Genomic DNA, 15,755 nt, shown 5'->3' with positions numbered 1-15,755 from the left:
TGTGGATTTCCAGCAGCTTTTCTCAACACAGCGTCATGCTTCACTATCATTTTTTTCCCATTTCCACTCGGCACCAAGCAAAGAAAGCGGAACTGCATTAAATCGTCATTGCTGCTCTGCTCCTGTGGAATGCAGCTCTCTCTTTCGGAGTGTGGGTGATGGTGAGTAATGGATGAAACGTGTGGAGGTGGGGGCTTGGTGTGTTTGTGCAGGTGCACCTATGTGTCTGTGATACAGGAGGCGGAGGCAATATGTAATTACCTCGATGATTGACAAATCAGGTTGGATAAGGACAGGAGGACCTTCGTTAGCTGTATCTATCCAGATCACCATGTTCCTATGACAATGTCAAATGCACTGCCTATTAGTGCCACTTATACCGACAGGCCACTTCAGGGATGGAAACACATCCAACTGGAGGCCTTCACTATGGCAACCAATCCCAGTGACTCTGTCCTCTCCATTACGTGTCACGTTTTCAGTGTTGTTGAGCAATGCATCTCTTTCCAGAGAGACAACCGGCAGCCACTTTTGGGAAGGATTTTTAAAGAAGCGGTGCACGCGCATGTGTGTTCGGTCTTAATGATGACAAAACAGACACAATGGCACTTCTCAGTGGTCGTCATTTGCAGCGTCTGGATGGTGGAGACGTGTAAGGATATAATTACACATAGCATTTAGTGCAGGATAAGAAAATGCTGCCGACTGGGCTGATGCTGTCTGCCAGACTGTCAGTTCACATGAAAGCTTAAGCTCATCCTTTGCATTTAATTGAGCTTGTAAAGGTGGAGCCCCGATACACAAGATAGAGTTTCTTTTCATGAAAGGTTGAGCTTTGCAGTCTTTTTTTTTTTTTTAAAGCAACTGTTAAGAAAATTAAACATGAATAAAAGTTGCCCCAGAGGGATTCTCCATGTAGCATGGAAAATAACTCTTTGTGTCCACTAGGTGGCAGGAATCAAAGGCATGTTGATTGCTAACAAGAGGCAGGACAACCAGGTGAAGACCTACATCACCTACAATAAAGGGCGGGACTGGAGGCTCCTACAGGCCCCTGCTACTGATCTGGATGGAAATGATATTCACTGCATATTGGTAAGACATATTTATTTTGTAATTTTTTTTTAAATTGCTATTTGATTTGATTTATTTATTTCGTAAGGTATGGTATCACTTTTGGGGGGCGGGGAGCAAGGTGCATAGATTATTGTTTTTGGTCCTGTGTTGTATTTTCATCTGATTTGATTCAAACTTGGTGGAATGACTGAAGGTTCGCCAACAATAAAAGCATTTGATTTTGACAGTAATTAGTTATTGGTCAATAGAGCAGCAGATAAGAGAATATTTAGAGCAGAATCCTGCAAATGGTGATACAAGCATCAAATTTGCCACAAATACTCCGTAGACATTATTCGTTTGAAGAAAACGATTGGCCACTTGAATTTTCAATTGGTGGTCAGGTAGGGGAAGAATTACACAGGGGTCAAAATTAAAAGATGCTCCAATCATATTGAAAAATATACCACATTATTTGCCTGATCATAAAGATTCCAAAAAGGTATAGTTTGGACTATCTGTGCCTGAATTCTAATTAGTTATGGGATAAAAACAGCAAGAATGGTGACAAAGGTCAGTTTCAGTTTGTACAGGGGTCAAAAGTTAAAGTTGTTTCAATTTTGGTAAGAAGTGATGCAAATTATTAGTTGTCAACAGGGTTTTAAAAAGGCATAGTCTGGACCATGTATCATGCTTAGTTATCACGTTACAGGGTAACATATACTCAACAAAAATATAAATGCAACACTTTTGGTTTTGCTCCCATTTTGTATGAGATGAACTCAAAGATCTAAAACTTTTTCCACATACACAATATCACCATTTCCCTCAAATATTGTTCACAAACCAGTCTAAATCTGTGATAGTGAGCACTTCTCCTTTGCTGAGATAATCCATCCCACCTCACAGGTGTGCCATATCAAGATGCTGATTAGACACCATGATTAGTGCACAGGTGTGCCTTAGACTGCCCACAATAAAAGGCCACTCTGAAAGGCGCAGTTTTGTTTTATTGGGGGGGATACCAGTCAGTATCTGGTGTGACCACCATTTGCCTCATGCAGTGCAACACATCTCCTTCGCATAGAGTAGATCAGGTTGTCAATTGTGGCCTGTGGAATGTTGGTCCACTCCTCTTCAATGGCTGTGCGAAGTTGCTGGATATTGGCAGGAACTGGTACACGCTGTCGTATACGCCGGTCCAGAGCATCCCAAACATGCTCAATGGGTGACATGTCCGGTGAGTATGCCGGCCATGCAAGAACTGGGACATTTTCAGCTTCCAAGAATTGTGTACAAATCCTTGCAACATACGTACGTCACATGTCACAGAATCCAATGGAAGTTGACCTTGTTTGACCTTTACTTTGGAGACCAAGCATTCAACACTGTCAAAACTATTCCATTTATTAATCCTATTGTCTCAACCAATGTTGAAGGTTGTAATGACATATGCTCGACCTTCTCCATGTGTGGCCTGCTGGCAGGACATACAGAAGGACAGAATCTCTTTTGACAAGCACCACTTACAGTTGTGAATCCATAAGTTAAATCAGTGAAAAAATTCATTCTGTTGGTTTAATAAAATCAGGTCATATTCCTGAACAATCGCTGATAGCTGTCTTTGTGTTGTCATCCATCAACTAGTACCTCAAAAAAAAAAAAAAAAAAAAAAAACCCAAAGCGGGATTTTAGATTTTTTTTTTTTTAAACACAATTGTACAACGTAAATAAATAAAACACTAAATTTGTTTCAAAATGTAATGGTTTCTAAAACTTTTGCACAATACTAGACTTTTAACATTACTATATTTTTTTGGCAGTTTGGGAATACGAAACTTGTAAGAAACTGTTCTTACATGGCACTTACTAGTTAATGACCAATTATAATTAAAGAACAGCAAGTATCTTAGTGGGATAAAAGGTTGCGTGACCAATGGCCTGGGTATGATTCCTGGACACATTACCTGCCTGTGTCCTTGGACAAGACACTTCATCTGGATTGTCCAAGCTCACCTGGCTGTAAATCAGTAGCCATTTACAGCCTTTGCAGCGGAAGTAACCAGTGATGGACTGGTGTCCCAACCAAGGGGAGTCGTAGATCCTCATCGACTTCACACTCCCATATCTGTGGATAATCACCTGCACCAACAGACCTCAGGGCCTATATAGAACTTTTTATTATATACTCCGGTTTGGCCGTGTTCTGCCAATAGCAGCTGCAAAAACATAACTTTTTTCCTGTTAAATTAATGTGGATGAGATGCCTCAGTGACAGGAGGATGCATGTCACAGTGTCTTCTTGCTCATTAGACAGCATCCCTGTAACGAACACTAACAGGCTGACTGTTCGAAAGAGTCATGTTGGAGACATTACGAGGGCATCCTGCTGTTTAAGAGGGGATTTCAGGCCGGCTTACAGGTTCCCTGTGATCGTGCATTCATGATTCATGTGACATTTTAATTACTGCCGTTGATTCCTTTTGATTACACCGTTTGCGCCTGCTGCCCTTGATGTCCTTAAGCCAGTGACACTGTCTGTTGGAAAGATGAAAGCACGTTTTTTTTTTTTTCTCCTCTGTGGGTAAATGTAATTGTCTTGTGTTGTGTTCATGTCCTGCAGACTTCATAGTTTAATACAAAGTCCATTACTCTTTGTATTAATGCCAGATAAAATGCACTTTGTGAATCCAGTGAAGGTACAGTTGGTTGTCTTGAAGATGATAATAAATCGGAGTTTTATTTTCACGCTTTTTACTCTCTTTTTACTACTTTGTTCCTCAAATTATCACCTCCATTTTTATGTCATTACAGAAGGTGATGATCCGCCACAATGAGTCAGTGTCTATTGGATTCGCAGTTAATATAGTAATTTGTTCCATAAAATGGACATGTGCGCTTTTGATCTATTTCCTGTTGCCAAATATTGTTTTCACATTTTCAGCACAAGTTCTTTGGAGAACATTAAACTGAAATGTATGTTTAATGATTTCTTTAAAAAGATAATTGTGTAAAATTGGGTCTGTTCATGTAGAATGTTGACTACTACATGTATGTAAAATCTCATTTAAAACAGTTTAATATACACAGAAGACCTGAGCTTAGATTTGATGTGTGCCTTTGAAGCTGTAACGATACAAAAGTTGGTGATACAAAAGTTGCGAAATCATAACCGCAGTAGCTTGTAAGTCCTTTGTTGGGAAAGTGTAGGTACACGGACCCACAACAGGGGGCGCAAATGAACGGACAATGGAATAGGTCAAATAACAACACTTTACTGTTGTGAATGTGCACAACAAATACAACAGATTACAACAATAGACAAGAGTCAATTCACAAAGGTGTCGTGTGGGCAGGCTCGAAGATAGGAGACGCCTGTCCAAAGCAGAACCGGAACCACACGATTTCCTCCGCCACCAGACCCCGGGAATACTGGAGCCGCCAAGTCCCGAACTCCCAGGTGGCCACTGCCTCCGCGTGTCGGACCTGGTACTGCTGGCGAGGAACAAAAAGCAATTAAATGAGGGCGCGTTTGCACCCAGGAATCCGTACGGCAGGAAAGCTACCTCCACCTCTCGTTGGAAAAGTAGTCCACAATACAAATGCACAAAGTCACAAAAGAATACTGTCAAACAGTCAGCTGAGGTATGTTACCTTCCAGGTAGAACGATATCTCGGCAAAGAGGTGGAGATGACGTCTTGCTGATATACCGATGCTGATCCGATGAGTGGTGACAGCTGTCATGGGTGATGAGTGTCAGCTGTCACCCCGGCTGCTCCTGTGAGGCGGCAGCGCCCTCTGGTGCCTGGAGCCCGCACTCCAGGCAGGGTGCCCTCTGGTGGTGGTGGGCCAGCAGTACCTCCTCTTCAGCGGCCCCCTCAACGGGCACCTCCTGGTGCCCGACCAGGCTTGTCCGGGTGGCGGCGGTAGAAATCGGCCAGGAGGGCCGGGTCCAGGATGAAGCTCCTCTTCACCCAGAAGCGTTCTTCAGGTCCGTACCCCTCCCAGTCCACCAAATACTGGAAGCCCCGGCCCATCCTACGGACATCTAAGAGCCGGCGCACAGTCCAAGCTGGCTCGCCATCGATGATCCGGGCAGGAGGTGGTGCCGGACCCGGAGTACAGAGGGGTGAGGTGTGATGGGGCTTGATCCGGGACACGTGGAAAACGGGATGGATCCGCAGTGAGGCTTCAGCTTCCGGCCTCACTGCGGCTGGACTGAGTACCTTGATGATCTTAAACGGACCGATATACCGGTCCTGCAGTTTAGGGGAGTCCACTTGAAGGGGAATGTCCTTAGTAGACAACCACACTGCCTGCCCTGGCCGGTACGTAGGGGCCGGGGTCCGCCGACGGTCTGCATGGGCCTTCGTCCTCATCCAGGCCCTCAGCAAGGCAGAACGGGCGGCACGCCACACCCGACGGCACTTCCGTAGGTGGGCCTGGACCGAGGGCACACCGACCTCTCCCTCAACCACCGGAAACAAAGGAGGTTGGTACCCCAGACACACCTCGAAAGGGGAGAGGCCGGTGGCTGACGACACCTGGCTGTTATGGGCATACTCGATCCAGGCCAGATGGGTACTCCAGGCCGCCGGGTGCGCGGCTGTCACGCAACGCAGGGCCTGCTCCACCTCCTGATTGGCCCGTTCTGCTTGCCCGTTGGTCTGGGGATGATACCCGGATGAGAGACTCACCGTGGCCCCCAGTTCCCGGCAGAAGCTCCTCCAGACTTGCGAGGAGAACTGGGGACCGCGATCGGAGACGATATCTGTTGGGATCCCATGCAGCCGGACGACGTGGTGGACCAGGAGGTCCGCTGTCTCCTGGGCCGTCGGGAGCTTCGGGAGGGCTACGAAGTGGGCCGCCTTGGAGAATCGGTCCACTATCGTGAGGATGGTGGTGTTGCCCTGGGACGGCGGGAGGCCCGTGACAAAATCCAGGCCGATGTGGGACCAGGGGCGATGGGGCACAGGCAGCGGCTGGAGCAGTCCCGAAGCCCTGCGATGGTCAGCCTTGCCCCTGGCGCAGGTGGTGCAGGCCTGGATATAATCCCGGACGTCGGCCTCTAGGGACGCCCACCAGAAGCGCTGCCGGACAACTGCCATGGTTCTTCGCACCCCTGGATGACAGGAGAGCTTAGAGCCGTGACAGAAGTCCAGGACTGCAGCCCTAGCTTCTGGTGGGACGTAGAGTCTGTTCTTCGGCCCAGTTCCGGGGTCCGGGCTTCGTGCCAGGGCCTCCCGGACGGTTCTCTCTACGTCCCAGGTAAGGGTGGCCACGATAGTGGACTCCGGGATGATGGGTTCCGGTGGATCCGACAACTCCGCTTTGACTTCATCTTCATGTACCCGGGACAAGGCATCTGATCTCTGGTTTTTGGTCCCGGGACGGTAGGTGATCCGGAAGTCAAAACGGCCAAAGAACAGTGACCAGCGGGCTTGCCTGGGGTTCAGCCGCTTGGCGGTCCTGATATACTCCAGGTTCCGGTGGTCAGTGAAAACCGTGAATGGCACGGACGTTCCCTCCAACAGATGTCTCCACTCTTCAAGAGCCTCTTTCACCGCAAGGAGTTCTCGATTGCCGACGTCATAGTTCCGTTCGGCCGGGGTCAACCTGCGGGAAAAATAGGCACACGGGTGAAGGACCTTATCGGTCTTCCCGCTCTGGGAAAGCACAGCTCCTATCCCTGAGTCCGAGGCGTCCACTTCAACCACTAACTGGCGACTAGGATCGGGCTGCACCAGAACGGGTGCAGACGAGAAGCGCCGTTTCAACTCCTTGAACGCGGCATCGCAACGATCCGACCAGGTGAAGGGGACTTTTGGTGAGGTCAGGGCTGTCAGGGGGCTAACTACCTGACTGTAGCCCTTAATGAACCTCCTGTAAAAATTAGCAAAGCCGAGGAACTGTTGCAGCTTCCTACGGCTGGTGGGTTGGGGCCAGTCTCTCACCGCCGCGACCTTGGCCGGATCAGGAGCGACGGAGTTAGGGGAGATGATAAACCCCAGGAAGGACAAAGAAGTGCGGTGAAACTCGCGCTTCTCGCCCTTCACAAACAGCCGGTTCTCTAATAACCGCTGCAGGACCTGACGTACATGCCGGACATGGGTCTCAGGATCCGGAGAAAAGATGAGTATGTCATCCAGATATACGAAGACGAATCGGTGCAGGAAATCCCGCAAGACATCATTAACCAATGCTTGGAACGTCGCGGGGGCGTTTGTAAGACCGAACGGCATGACCAGGTACTCAAAGTGACCTAACGGGGTGTTAAATGCCGTCTTCCACTCGTCTCCCTTCCGGATCCGAACCAGGTGATACGCATTCCTAAGATCGAGCTTGGTGAACATTTGGGCTCCATGCAGGGGCGTGAACACTGAATCCAACAAGGGCAATGGGTATCGGTTATGAACCGTGATTTCGTTCAGCCCCCTGTAATCAATGCATGGACGTAGTCCGCCATCCTTTTTTCCCACAAAAAAGAAACCTGCACCCATCGGGGAAGTGGAATTCCGGATCAACCCGGCAGCTAAAGAGTCCCGGATGTAGGTCTCCATTGATTCGCGCTCAGGTTGTGAGAGGTTGTACAACCTGCTGGACGGGAACTCAACGCCTGGAACCAAATCAATGGCACAATCGTACGGACGGTGGGGGGGAAGGGTGAGCGCCAGATCCTTACTGAACACATCCACAAGGTCATGGAACTCCACCGGCACCGTCCCTAGATTGGGCGGGACTCTGACCTCCTCCTTAGCCTGGGAACCGGGAGGAACCGAGGAACCTAAACATACCCGATGGCAGGTCTCGCTCCACTGAACCACTACCCCGGACGGCCAATCGATCTGGGGATTGTGTTTTAACATCCAGGGGAACCCTAAAATCACACGGGAGGTAGCAGGAGTCACAAAAAACTCGATCTCCTCCCGGTGATTTCCTGACACCACCAGAGTTACTGGTGGTGTCTTATGTGTGATTGGAGGGAGTAGGGAGCCATCTAGTGCCTGCACCTGCACAGGCGAGGTAAGCGCCACCAGAGGGAGCCCTATCTCCCTGGCCCATCTGCTGTCTAACAGATTCCCTTCAGAGCCCGTGTCCACCAGTGCTGGGGCCTTCAGGGTTAAATCCTCATAAAGGATTGTAACTGGGAGTCGTGTGGCAATGTGGGTGTGTCCCACGTGAATGTCTCGGCCCACCCCTAGCCCAGTTTCTAGGGGCGGGCGTTGGTGTTTAACCACTCGGGGCAGTCTCTTACCTGATGCTCTATCGAGCCGCAAACAAAACACGCTCCGCGGGCCAGCCTCCTCTGTCTATCTGGTGCCCTAAATGTGGCCCTGCTCGTGTCCATAGCTTCATCAGCAGGGGGAGCTGTAACCACACGGAGCGTAGGGGCCGTGGAGCGTGGGGAGGGCGGAACGCGGTCGGAACCGGAAGGCAGAGGGACGGCGCGTGCCCGGCCACGCCCTTTGTCTCATTCCCGACGGCGTTCTTCTAACCAATTGTCTAATCGTATAACGAGATCAATAAGCCCATCTAAATCCCGTGGTTCGTCCTTAGCCACCAGGTGCTCCTTTAGGACCAACGACAGTCCGTTTACAAAGGCGGCGCGGAGAGCGAGCTTCCACCTGCGCGGTGAGAGCCTCCACCCTGCGGTTAAGGAGGACATTCTGCTCGGTCATTAAATCCAACCGAGCCATGAAAGCGGTGAGGATCCGCTGCAACTCACCGATCATTCCTCCTGCGGACGCCTGTGCGCCCTGTTCTTCCATTGGCCGTTCAACAGCCGGTTGACGCCCCTCGGGATCCATGACGGTGGCCGAGATATCCTGTTGGGAAAGTGTAGGTACACGGACCCACAACAGGGGCGCAAATGAACGGACAATGGAATAGGTCAAATAACAACACTTTACTGTTGTGAATGTGCACAACAAATACAACAGATTACAACAATAGACAAGAGTCAATTCACAAAGGTGTCGTGTGGGCATGCTCGAAGATAGGAGACGCCTGTCCAAAGCAGAACCGGAACCACACGATTTCCTCCGCCACCAGACCCCGGGAATACTGGAGCCGCCATGTCCCGAACTCTCAGGTGGCCACTGCCTCCGCGTGTCGGACCTGGTACTGCTGGCGAGGAACAAAAAGCAATTAAATGAGGGCGCGTTTGCACCCAGGAATCCGTACGGCAGGAAAGCTACCTCCACCTCTCGTTGGAAAAGTAGTCCACAATACAAACGCACAAAGTCACAAAAGAATACTGTCAAACAGTCAGCTGAGGTACGTTACCTTCCAGGTAGAACGATATCTCGGCAAAGAGGTGGAGATGACGTCTTGCTGATATACCGATGCTGATCCGATGAGTGGTGACAGCTGTCATGGGTGATGAGTGTCAGCTGTCACCCCGGCTGCTCCTGTGAGGCGGCAGCGCCCTCTGGTGCCTGGAGCCCGCACTCCAGGCAGGGTGCCCTCTGGTGGTGGTGGGCCAGCAGTACCTCCTCTTCAGCGGCCCACACAACATCCTTGGAAGTTAGCTGCGTGATTTGGTTACTTCCCTCAATAGTCTTTCTCTTGCACTGTCATTCAGTTTTTGAATTTTGGAGTTTCTGCTCCAGACTACGTTCATTTACCGTACAAATTATGTAATGAAGTTCCAGGCCTCTTCAAAATCTTGAAAATGTTCATATACGAGGTCTGTTAGAAAAGTATCCGACCTTTTTATTTTTTTCAAAAACCATATGGATTTGAATCACGTGTGATTGCATCAGCCAAGCTTGAACCTTCGTGCGCATGCGTGAGTTTTTTCACGCCTGTCAGTTGCATCATTCGCCTGTGAGCAGGCTTTGTGTGAGCACTGGTCCACCCCTCTCGTCGGATTTTTATTGCAAATAAAATGTCTGAACGATTTGGAGCTTTGCTGCATCAAATTTTTCCAGAAACTGTGAGAGACCTCCAGGTGGACACCATTCAGAAAATTCAGATGGCTTTCAGGGATGATTTTATGGGGATTACACAGATTAAGGAGTGCTCCAGCCAGTTTAAAGACCGCCCACAGCTGCGCACTCCGAGCGCCGATCAACAGGCTGAATCAACCAGATCATTTCCAACGTGAAGGCTTTGTTGATCTGGGACGTCATCTGACTTACACAAAAATGGCAGGAGACGTGGACATCAGTACTTTTTCGGCACATTCCACTGTTACAGGAGTTTTTTTCATGGAAAGAGAAGCAGAGGGACGCGCCACAGAGCCGTTCATGGTGCGGCACAAAACCACCTCCGTGTTGGTCTCACAGGACGGCTTTGAGATGACTTTCAGATGGCTTTTGGTGGCTTTTCAGTCGTGTGACTAGCCGAGAAATTGTGGATGAGCCTGGACATGCCAGAACATGTCCTTTGAGGCTTCATCACGGCGTTGCCTTGCGCCATGCGACACCGCCGCGACGTGCGGAATTCCTCCGCAGGTCTGTCTCAATGTGCCGAAAAAGTGCTGATGTCCACGTCTTCCGCAATTCCTGTGCTAGTCCGACAACGTCCCGGATAAAACACAGCGTCCAGTTTGGAAATGAACAGCACATTCCACTGTTACAGGAGTTTTTGTCATGGAAAGAGGAGCGGAGGAATTCCATGCGTCGCGGCGGTGCCGCATGGCGCAAAGCAATACCATGATGAAGCCTCACAGGACATGTTCTGGCTGATTCAGCCTGTCGATCGGTGCTCGGAGTGCTGCACGCTCTCAGCAGCTGTGGGCGGTCTTTAAACCGGCTGGAGCACTCCTTAATCTGTGTAATCCTCGTAAAATCATCCCTGAAAGCCATCTGAATTTTCCAAATGGTGTCCACCTGGAGGTCTCTCACAGTTTCCGGAAAAAAATTGATGCAGCAAAGCTCCAAATCGTTCAGACATTTATTCGCAATAAAAATCCGACGAGAGGGGTGGACCACTGCTCACACAAAGCCTGCTCACAGGCGAATGACGCAACCGACAAGCGTGAAAAAACTCATGCATGTGCTCGAAAGCTTGGCTGATGCAATCACACGTGATTCAAATCCATATGGTTTTTGCAAAAAATAAAAAGGTCGGATACTTTTCTAACAGACCTCGTATCCATGTCCTGGCTTGCCTCAAGAAAACTGGCTGTAAAGTGATAATCGGTACAACGTAATAACAATAATGTTTAAGTTTGACCAACTACTTAATGGGCTCTGAAAATCAAGGGACTGTACATAAAAATGGTTGTTATTCCTTAAATGTTATTGTGATTATTTATTTATTATTATTATTATTTTAATTAATTTATTTATCTAGTGGTGGCCAAGTGGTTAGTGCGCTTGGTTTAAGTGCAGAAGGTTCCCAGTTCAAACCCCACCCCTGCCACATTTCTCCATGTAATATTGAGTTGCGTCAGGAAGGGCATCTGGTGTAAAACGTATGCCAAATCAGCATAGATAGATATGAACTGTAATGTCAGATCATGGGATCTGAAATTTGTTTCACATGTTCAGCAGCTCCGTATAACACAAGAACAATAGACATCATACATTAAAACAATTACATCACACAAAGAAAACAACAATAAACAATCATCCATTTGCCTTCACACTCTGACTCTAGGAACTAAGCTTCTCATTTAGTTTCAAGATGGACTGATGTATAAATGAGTTCTTAAGCCTGACTTTGTTATAGCGCGGCACACAGTAGCGTCGCCCTGATGGTAAGAGCACATATTCAGAGTTTAGGACATGGCTGGGGTCAGAGGCGATGTTCTTTGCTAACCGCATCATGTTGTTGTGATATGCGGCTTCATACTGACCATCCAGACACTGTCCCACTATCTTAGAGCAGATTTTAAGCAGTTGTCTAAGCCCAGATTTAGCAGTGACGGACAGACAGCTGAACCACACAGCGTTACAATACTGCAGAACACTGAGGATGATGGAAGTGAAAAACAGCAACAGCACCTGATGAGAGGCCCCAAAAGACCGCAGATGATGAAGAAAATGGATTCTTTGTTTGGTCTTTCTACAACAGTCAATCATCACACCCAGATATTTAAATGACTCCGCCTGTTTTACACTCTCGTTGTTTATGATGGTGGGTGCTACTGTTTCAGGTTTTGTACAGAAAACCACCTCCTCTGTTTTTTTGGTGTTTATTTGCAGAGCGTTGTTTTTGCTCCACATCACGATCTTTTCAACCCCCTGTTGGTGCAGCTCAGGACTGTCTGTGTTTGACAGCAGTGTCAGCAATACAGTATCGTCTGAATATTTGATGATGTACTGATTACTGGATGTTGCACGACAGTCGTCAGTATATAAGGTAAAAAGCAGGGCTGAACTAACACAGCCCTGGGGGGCACCGACAGAGGTCGTGATGGCAACAGGAGAGTGTGTTGTTCAGTTTAACCAGTTGGACTCTTTTTGTGAGGAAGGATGCGTACCAGTGAATCAGATATGGATTAACTCCGTGCTGTGACAGTTTGAAGATCAAGATGTCTGGTTTAATAGTATTAAAGGCTGATGAGAAATCTAAAAAAAGAGCTCTTACATAATTATTTGACTTATCAAGGTGCTTTGTGATAATGTGGATGAGGACAGCAACAGCATCCTCAGTACCACAACCAGTTTTGTAAGCAAACTTGAACGGGTGTTCAAAGCATGCAGGTCCACCTTGCTTCTGCTGTGGTGCCGCTGAGTGAAAACGGGGGAGCAGCTGAAGGGACTTGTTGTATTTCACTGCACACTATGGCTTATAGTACAGTATAGGACAGTGGTCTCCAAACTATTCCAGAAAGGGCCGAGAGGGTGCAGGTTTTCTTTGCAGCCACTGACTCCAGCAGGTGATTTCACTGATGAACTCATCCCACCTGTTCAAAGAGATGTTAATCAGTGAAATCACCTGCTGAAGTCAGTGGCTGCAAAGAAAACCTGCACCCTCTCGGCCCTTTCTGGAATAGTTTGGAGACCACTGGTATAGGAGTACCACAGTTTGTTACTTTGAAACACTATGCTTGACTATTAAAAGTCTGTATTAAGAGAAATTGTTATCCATTGTATTAAGCATTATCATATGAAATTGTGCTGTGTTACTACTACACAAAATGCCAATATGAGTAGTAATTTATTTAAGATGGTCCTTCAATAGTTAAATGTGCCTCACTAATATCTGATATAAACTAGGGTTGGGATGACTTGTCGTAACAGTTGAATATGTACCCCACTCGTTAACAGATTTTATTCTAGTCAACAAAATGTAGAATCGGAGACCTTGTTAAATGTTACAACACTGTAAAACTCAATGAGTTAGTTGAACTCAAACCATCTGAGGAAACTGATTACCTTAAACCATTTGAGTTTGCCAACTTAAATAAAATAATTTTCACAAATTTAATTGTTAAAGTTTTAGTAACTTAATTTATAGTTAAACTTATGTAAATGTAATTTATGTTTTTCAATAAAAAGTGACAAATTTCTGGCAAAAAATTGCATTATATTTTGGATTAGATTTTTTGATGCATTCTTTGGTTTACTTGTTGACTCTGCGCTGTGTTGTTATGACTCCGTCCATTCGCTCCCCTCAGGACGCAAACTCACGATCTCCGGCATGGAAGTCGGACTCTGTAACCAGAAGGCTAAAACCCAGGACTCTGGCCTTGTTACCAGAGAATTGTTTTGACCTGTTGGGAGTGAGGTTTACTAACTACATCTGCACAGCGACACCTGCTGGCCTCCATTACATAAACTCAATTAAAATGAGTGAATGGGATGCACTGGAAATACATCACCAACACTTAAATGCCCCAAAACTTTAAATGCACTTAAAGGAACTGAGTTGTTATGACAACAATTCATTTTTGTGTTACTTTAATTAATGGAAATGAGTGACTATAACTTTTGTCAAAGTTTGACTTACATTAACTTAATTATTGTATTAAAATGGAGTGTTTGGTTTAACAGTGAAGAGATGACATCACTGCAATATTGGATTGACAAAAATTCTAGTATTTAGCAGGGCTTACTGATCCATCACTGACTGTTGGAATTAAAGTTCTCATGAGAGCCTCACTAAAATGACAGATATCACGAGAGACTAAATCCCAACAGTGAAATTCATTCAAACAATGGAAACACTGTCATTCCACAACTGTTTTTAGTCTTTATTCTGAAAATATAGCTTAATTTTTGCATAAATAACAGAAACTCAACTAATGATATTTGCAAGTGGAAAATGTTTGTAAAACTTCTGCTCACTTTCAGTGCAATTCATCAACATTTTTTTCTTCTTCTTCAGCCTTTCTGCTCCCTCCATCTTCAACTGCAAATGTCAGAGAACCTTTACTTGTCAGGGTCAATCTCCACCAAGAGCTCTGCACCAGGCATCATAGTTGCAACAGGTGAGATAACAAGCACCAGTACACATAACACCCGAATCACTATTTTGTGGGTTTGGAAAAGTATTCCATCATATTTTGGCAGTGACATTTCAAAGCATATTTTAATTAATTTCAAATTGCTTCATCACAATCTGTACAGTCTGTTTTTTACCAGCCTCTCGTAGAATACTGACTAAACCCAAAATACAATTAAAAAAGATAGTTTAAAAATATAAAATCAGTGGAAGACAGTCGACTTTGCTCATGGAAAGGATGATCCTGATGATCCTGTGGATCATGCACAGGGAAAACTCCACATCGCCACAATATATATTGTTCAAATGTGGTGTGTTTTGGTGATGTGGAGTGTTTCTCTGTGCATGATCCAGCAATTCCATGTTGTGGAGGATGTGGCAATGTGCAGCACCAGTGCCAACTCTCAGACTTCATGATTTGAAATAAGTTATCAAACAGCAGCATACTGTACATACACTGTATAAAATCTGTATTAGCGAGCACTTCATGTTTGCTAAGATAATCCATCCACCCAGCTGGTGTGACAAATCAAGATGGTGATAAAAGAGCATGATTACTGCACAGATGTGCATTGGACAAAGTCAAGGTCATTTAAATTGATATTGTTTATAGTGACTAAACAGTGCCAGACATGCCCATAGTTACTTTTAGACAACATAGGAAGTAGTATTTTTGCTTTCGAAACATAAACTTTCATTGGTTGTGATGGTGAAATGGCTCCAGATACACCTATAGTACCACTTCACTTTTTCCACATTTTTGTATGTTACAGCATTATTGCAAAGAGGATGAAAGTATTTTTTCTCCTCAAATTCTATACACAATACCCCATAATAACAATGTGAAAGTTTTTTTTTAAGATTTCTGCAATTTTTTAAAACAAATAAAAACTAAGAAATTACATGTACATAAGTATTTACAGCCTTTGCCATGAAGCTCAAAATTAAGGTCAGGTGCATCCTGTTTCCACTGATCATCCTTGAGATATTTCTAGAGCTTAGTTGGAGTCTAGAGCTTGAGATGTGCTACAAATAGGAATGGTCAAAACTGCTAATAGATAGGTGTGCCAAGCTTGTGGCATCATATTCAAGAAGACTTGAGGATGTAATTACTGCCAAAGGTGCATCAATTAAAAAAAATGCCTTTTTTTTTCTTATTGTCATTATGGGGTGTAGTGAGTACAATTTTGAGGGGAAAATTAATTTACTCCATTTTGGAATAAGGCTGTAACATAAAAAAATGTGGTAAAAGTGATGCACTGTGAATACTTTCCAGATGCACTGTACAATTACACAT

General features: G+C 46.0%; 1 protein-coding gene across 1 annotated transcript in view; it reads left to right on the top strand.

Annotated features, from left to right (window-relative positions):
* sorcs3 (sortilin related VPS10 domain containing receptor 3) overlaps positions 1-15,755 on the top strand; it is a 646,076-nt gene that overhangs the window by 473,427 nt on the left and 156,894 nt on the right. The window contains exons 10-11 of the mRNA XM_034187360.1: positions 949-1,095; positions 14,342-14,444. Of these exons, the coding sequence (XP_034043251.1) occupies positions 949-1,095; positions 14,342-14,444 (250 nt within the window). The remainder of the gene's footprint in view (positions 1-948; positions 1,096-14,341; positions 14,445-15,755) is intronic.

The sequence above is a fragment of the Thalassophryne amazonica genome, chromosome 15 (genome assembly GCF_902500255.1).
Source record: "Thalassophryne amazonica chromosome 15, fThaAma1.1, whole genome shotgun sequence".
In the NCBI taxonomy this organism is placed as follows: Eukaryota; Metazoa; Chordata; class Actinopteri; order Batrachoidiformes; family Batrachoididae; genus Thalassophryne; species Thalassophryne amazonica.
This window is presented reverse-complemented; position numbering and strand designations above follow the sequence as displayed.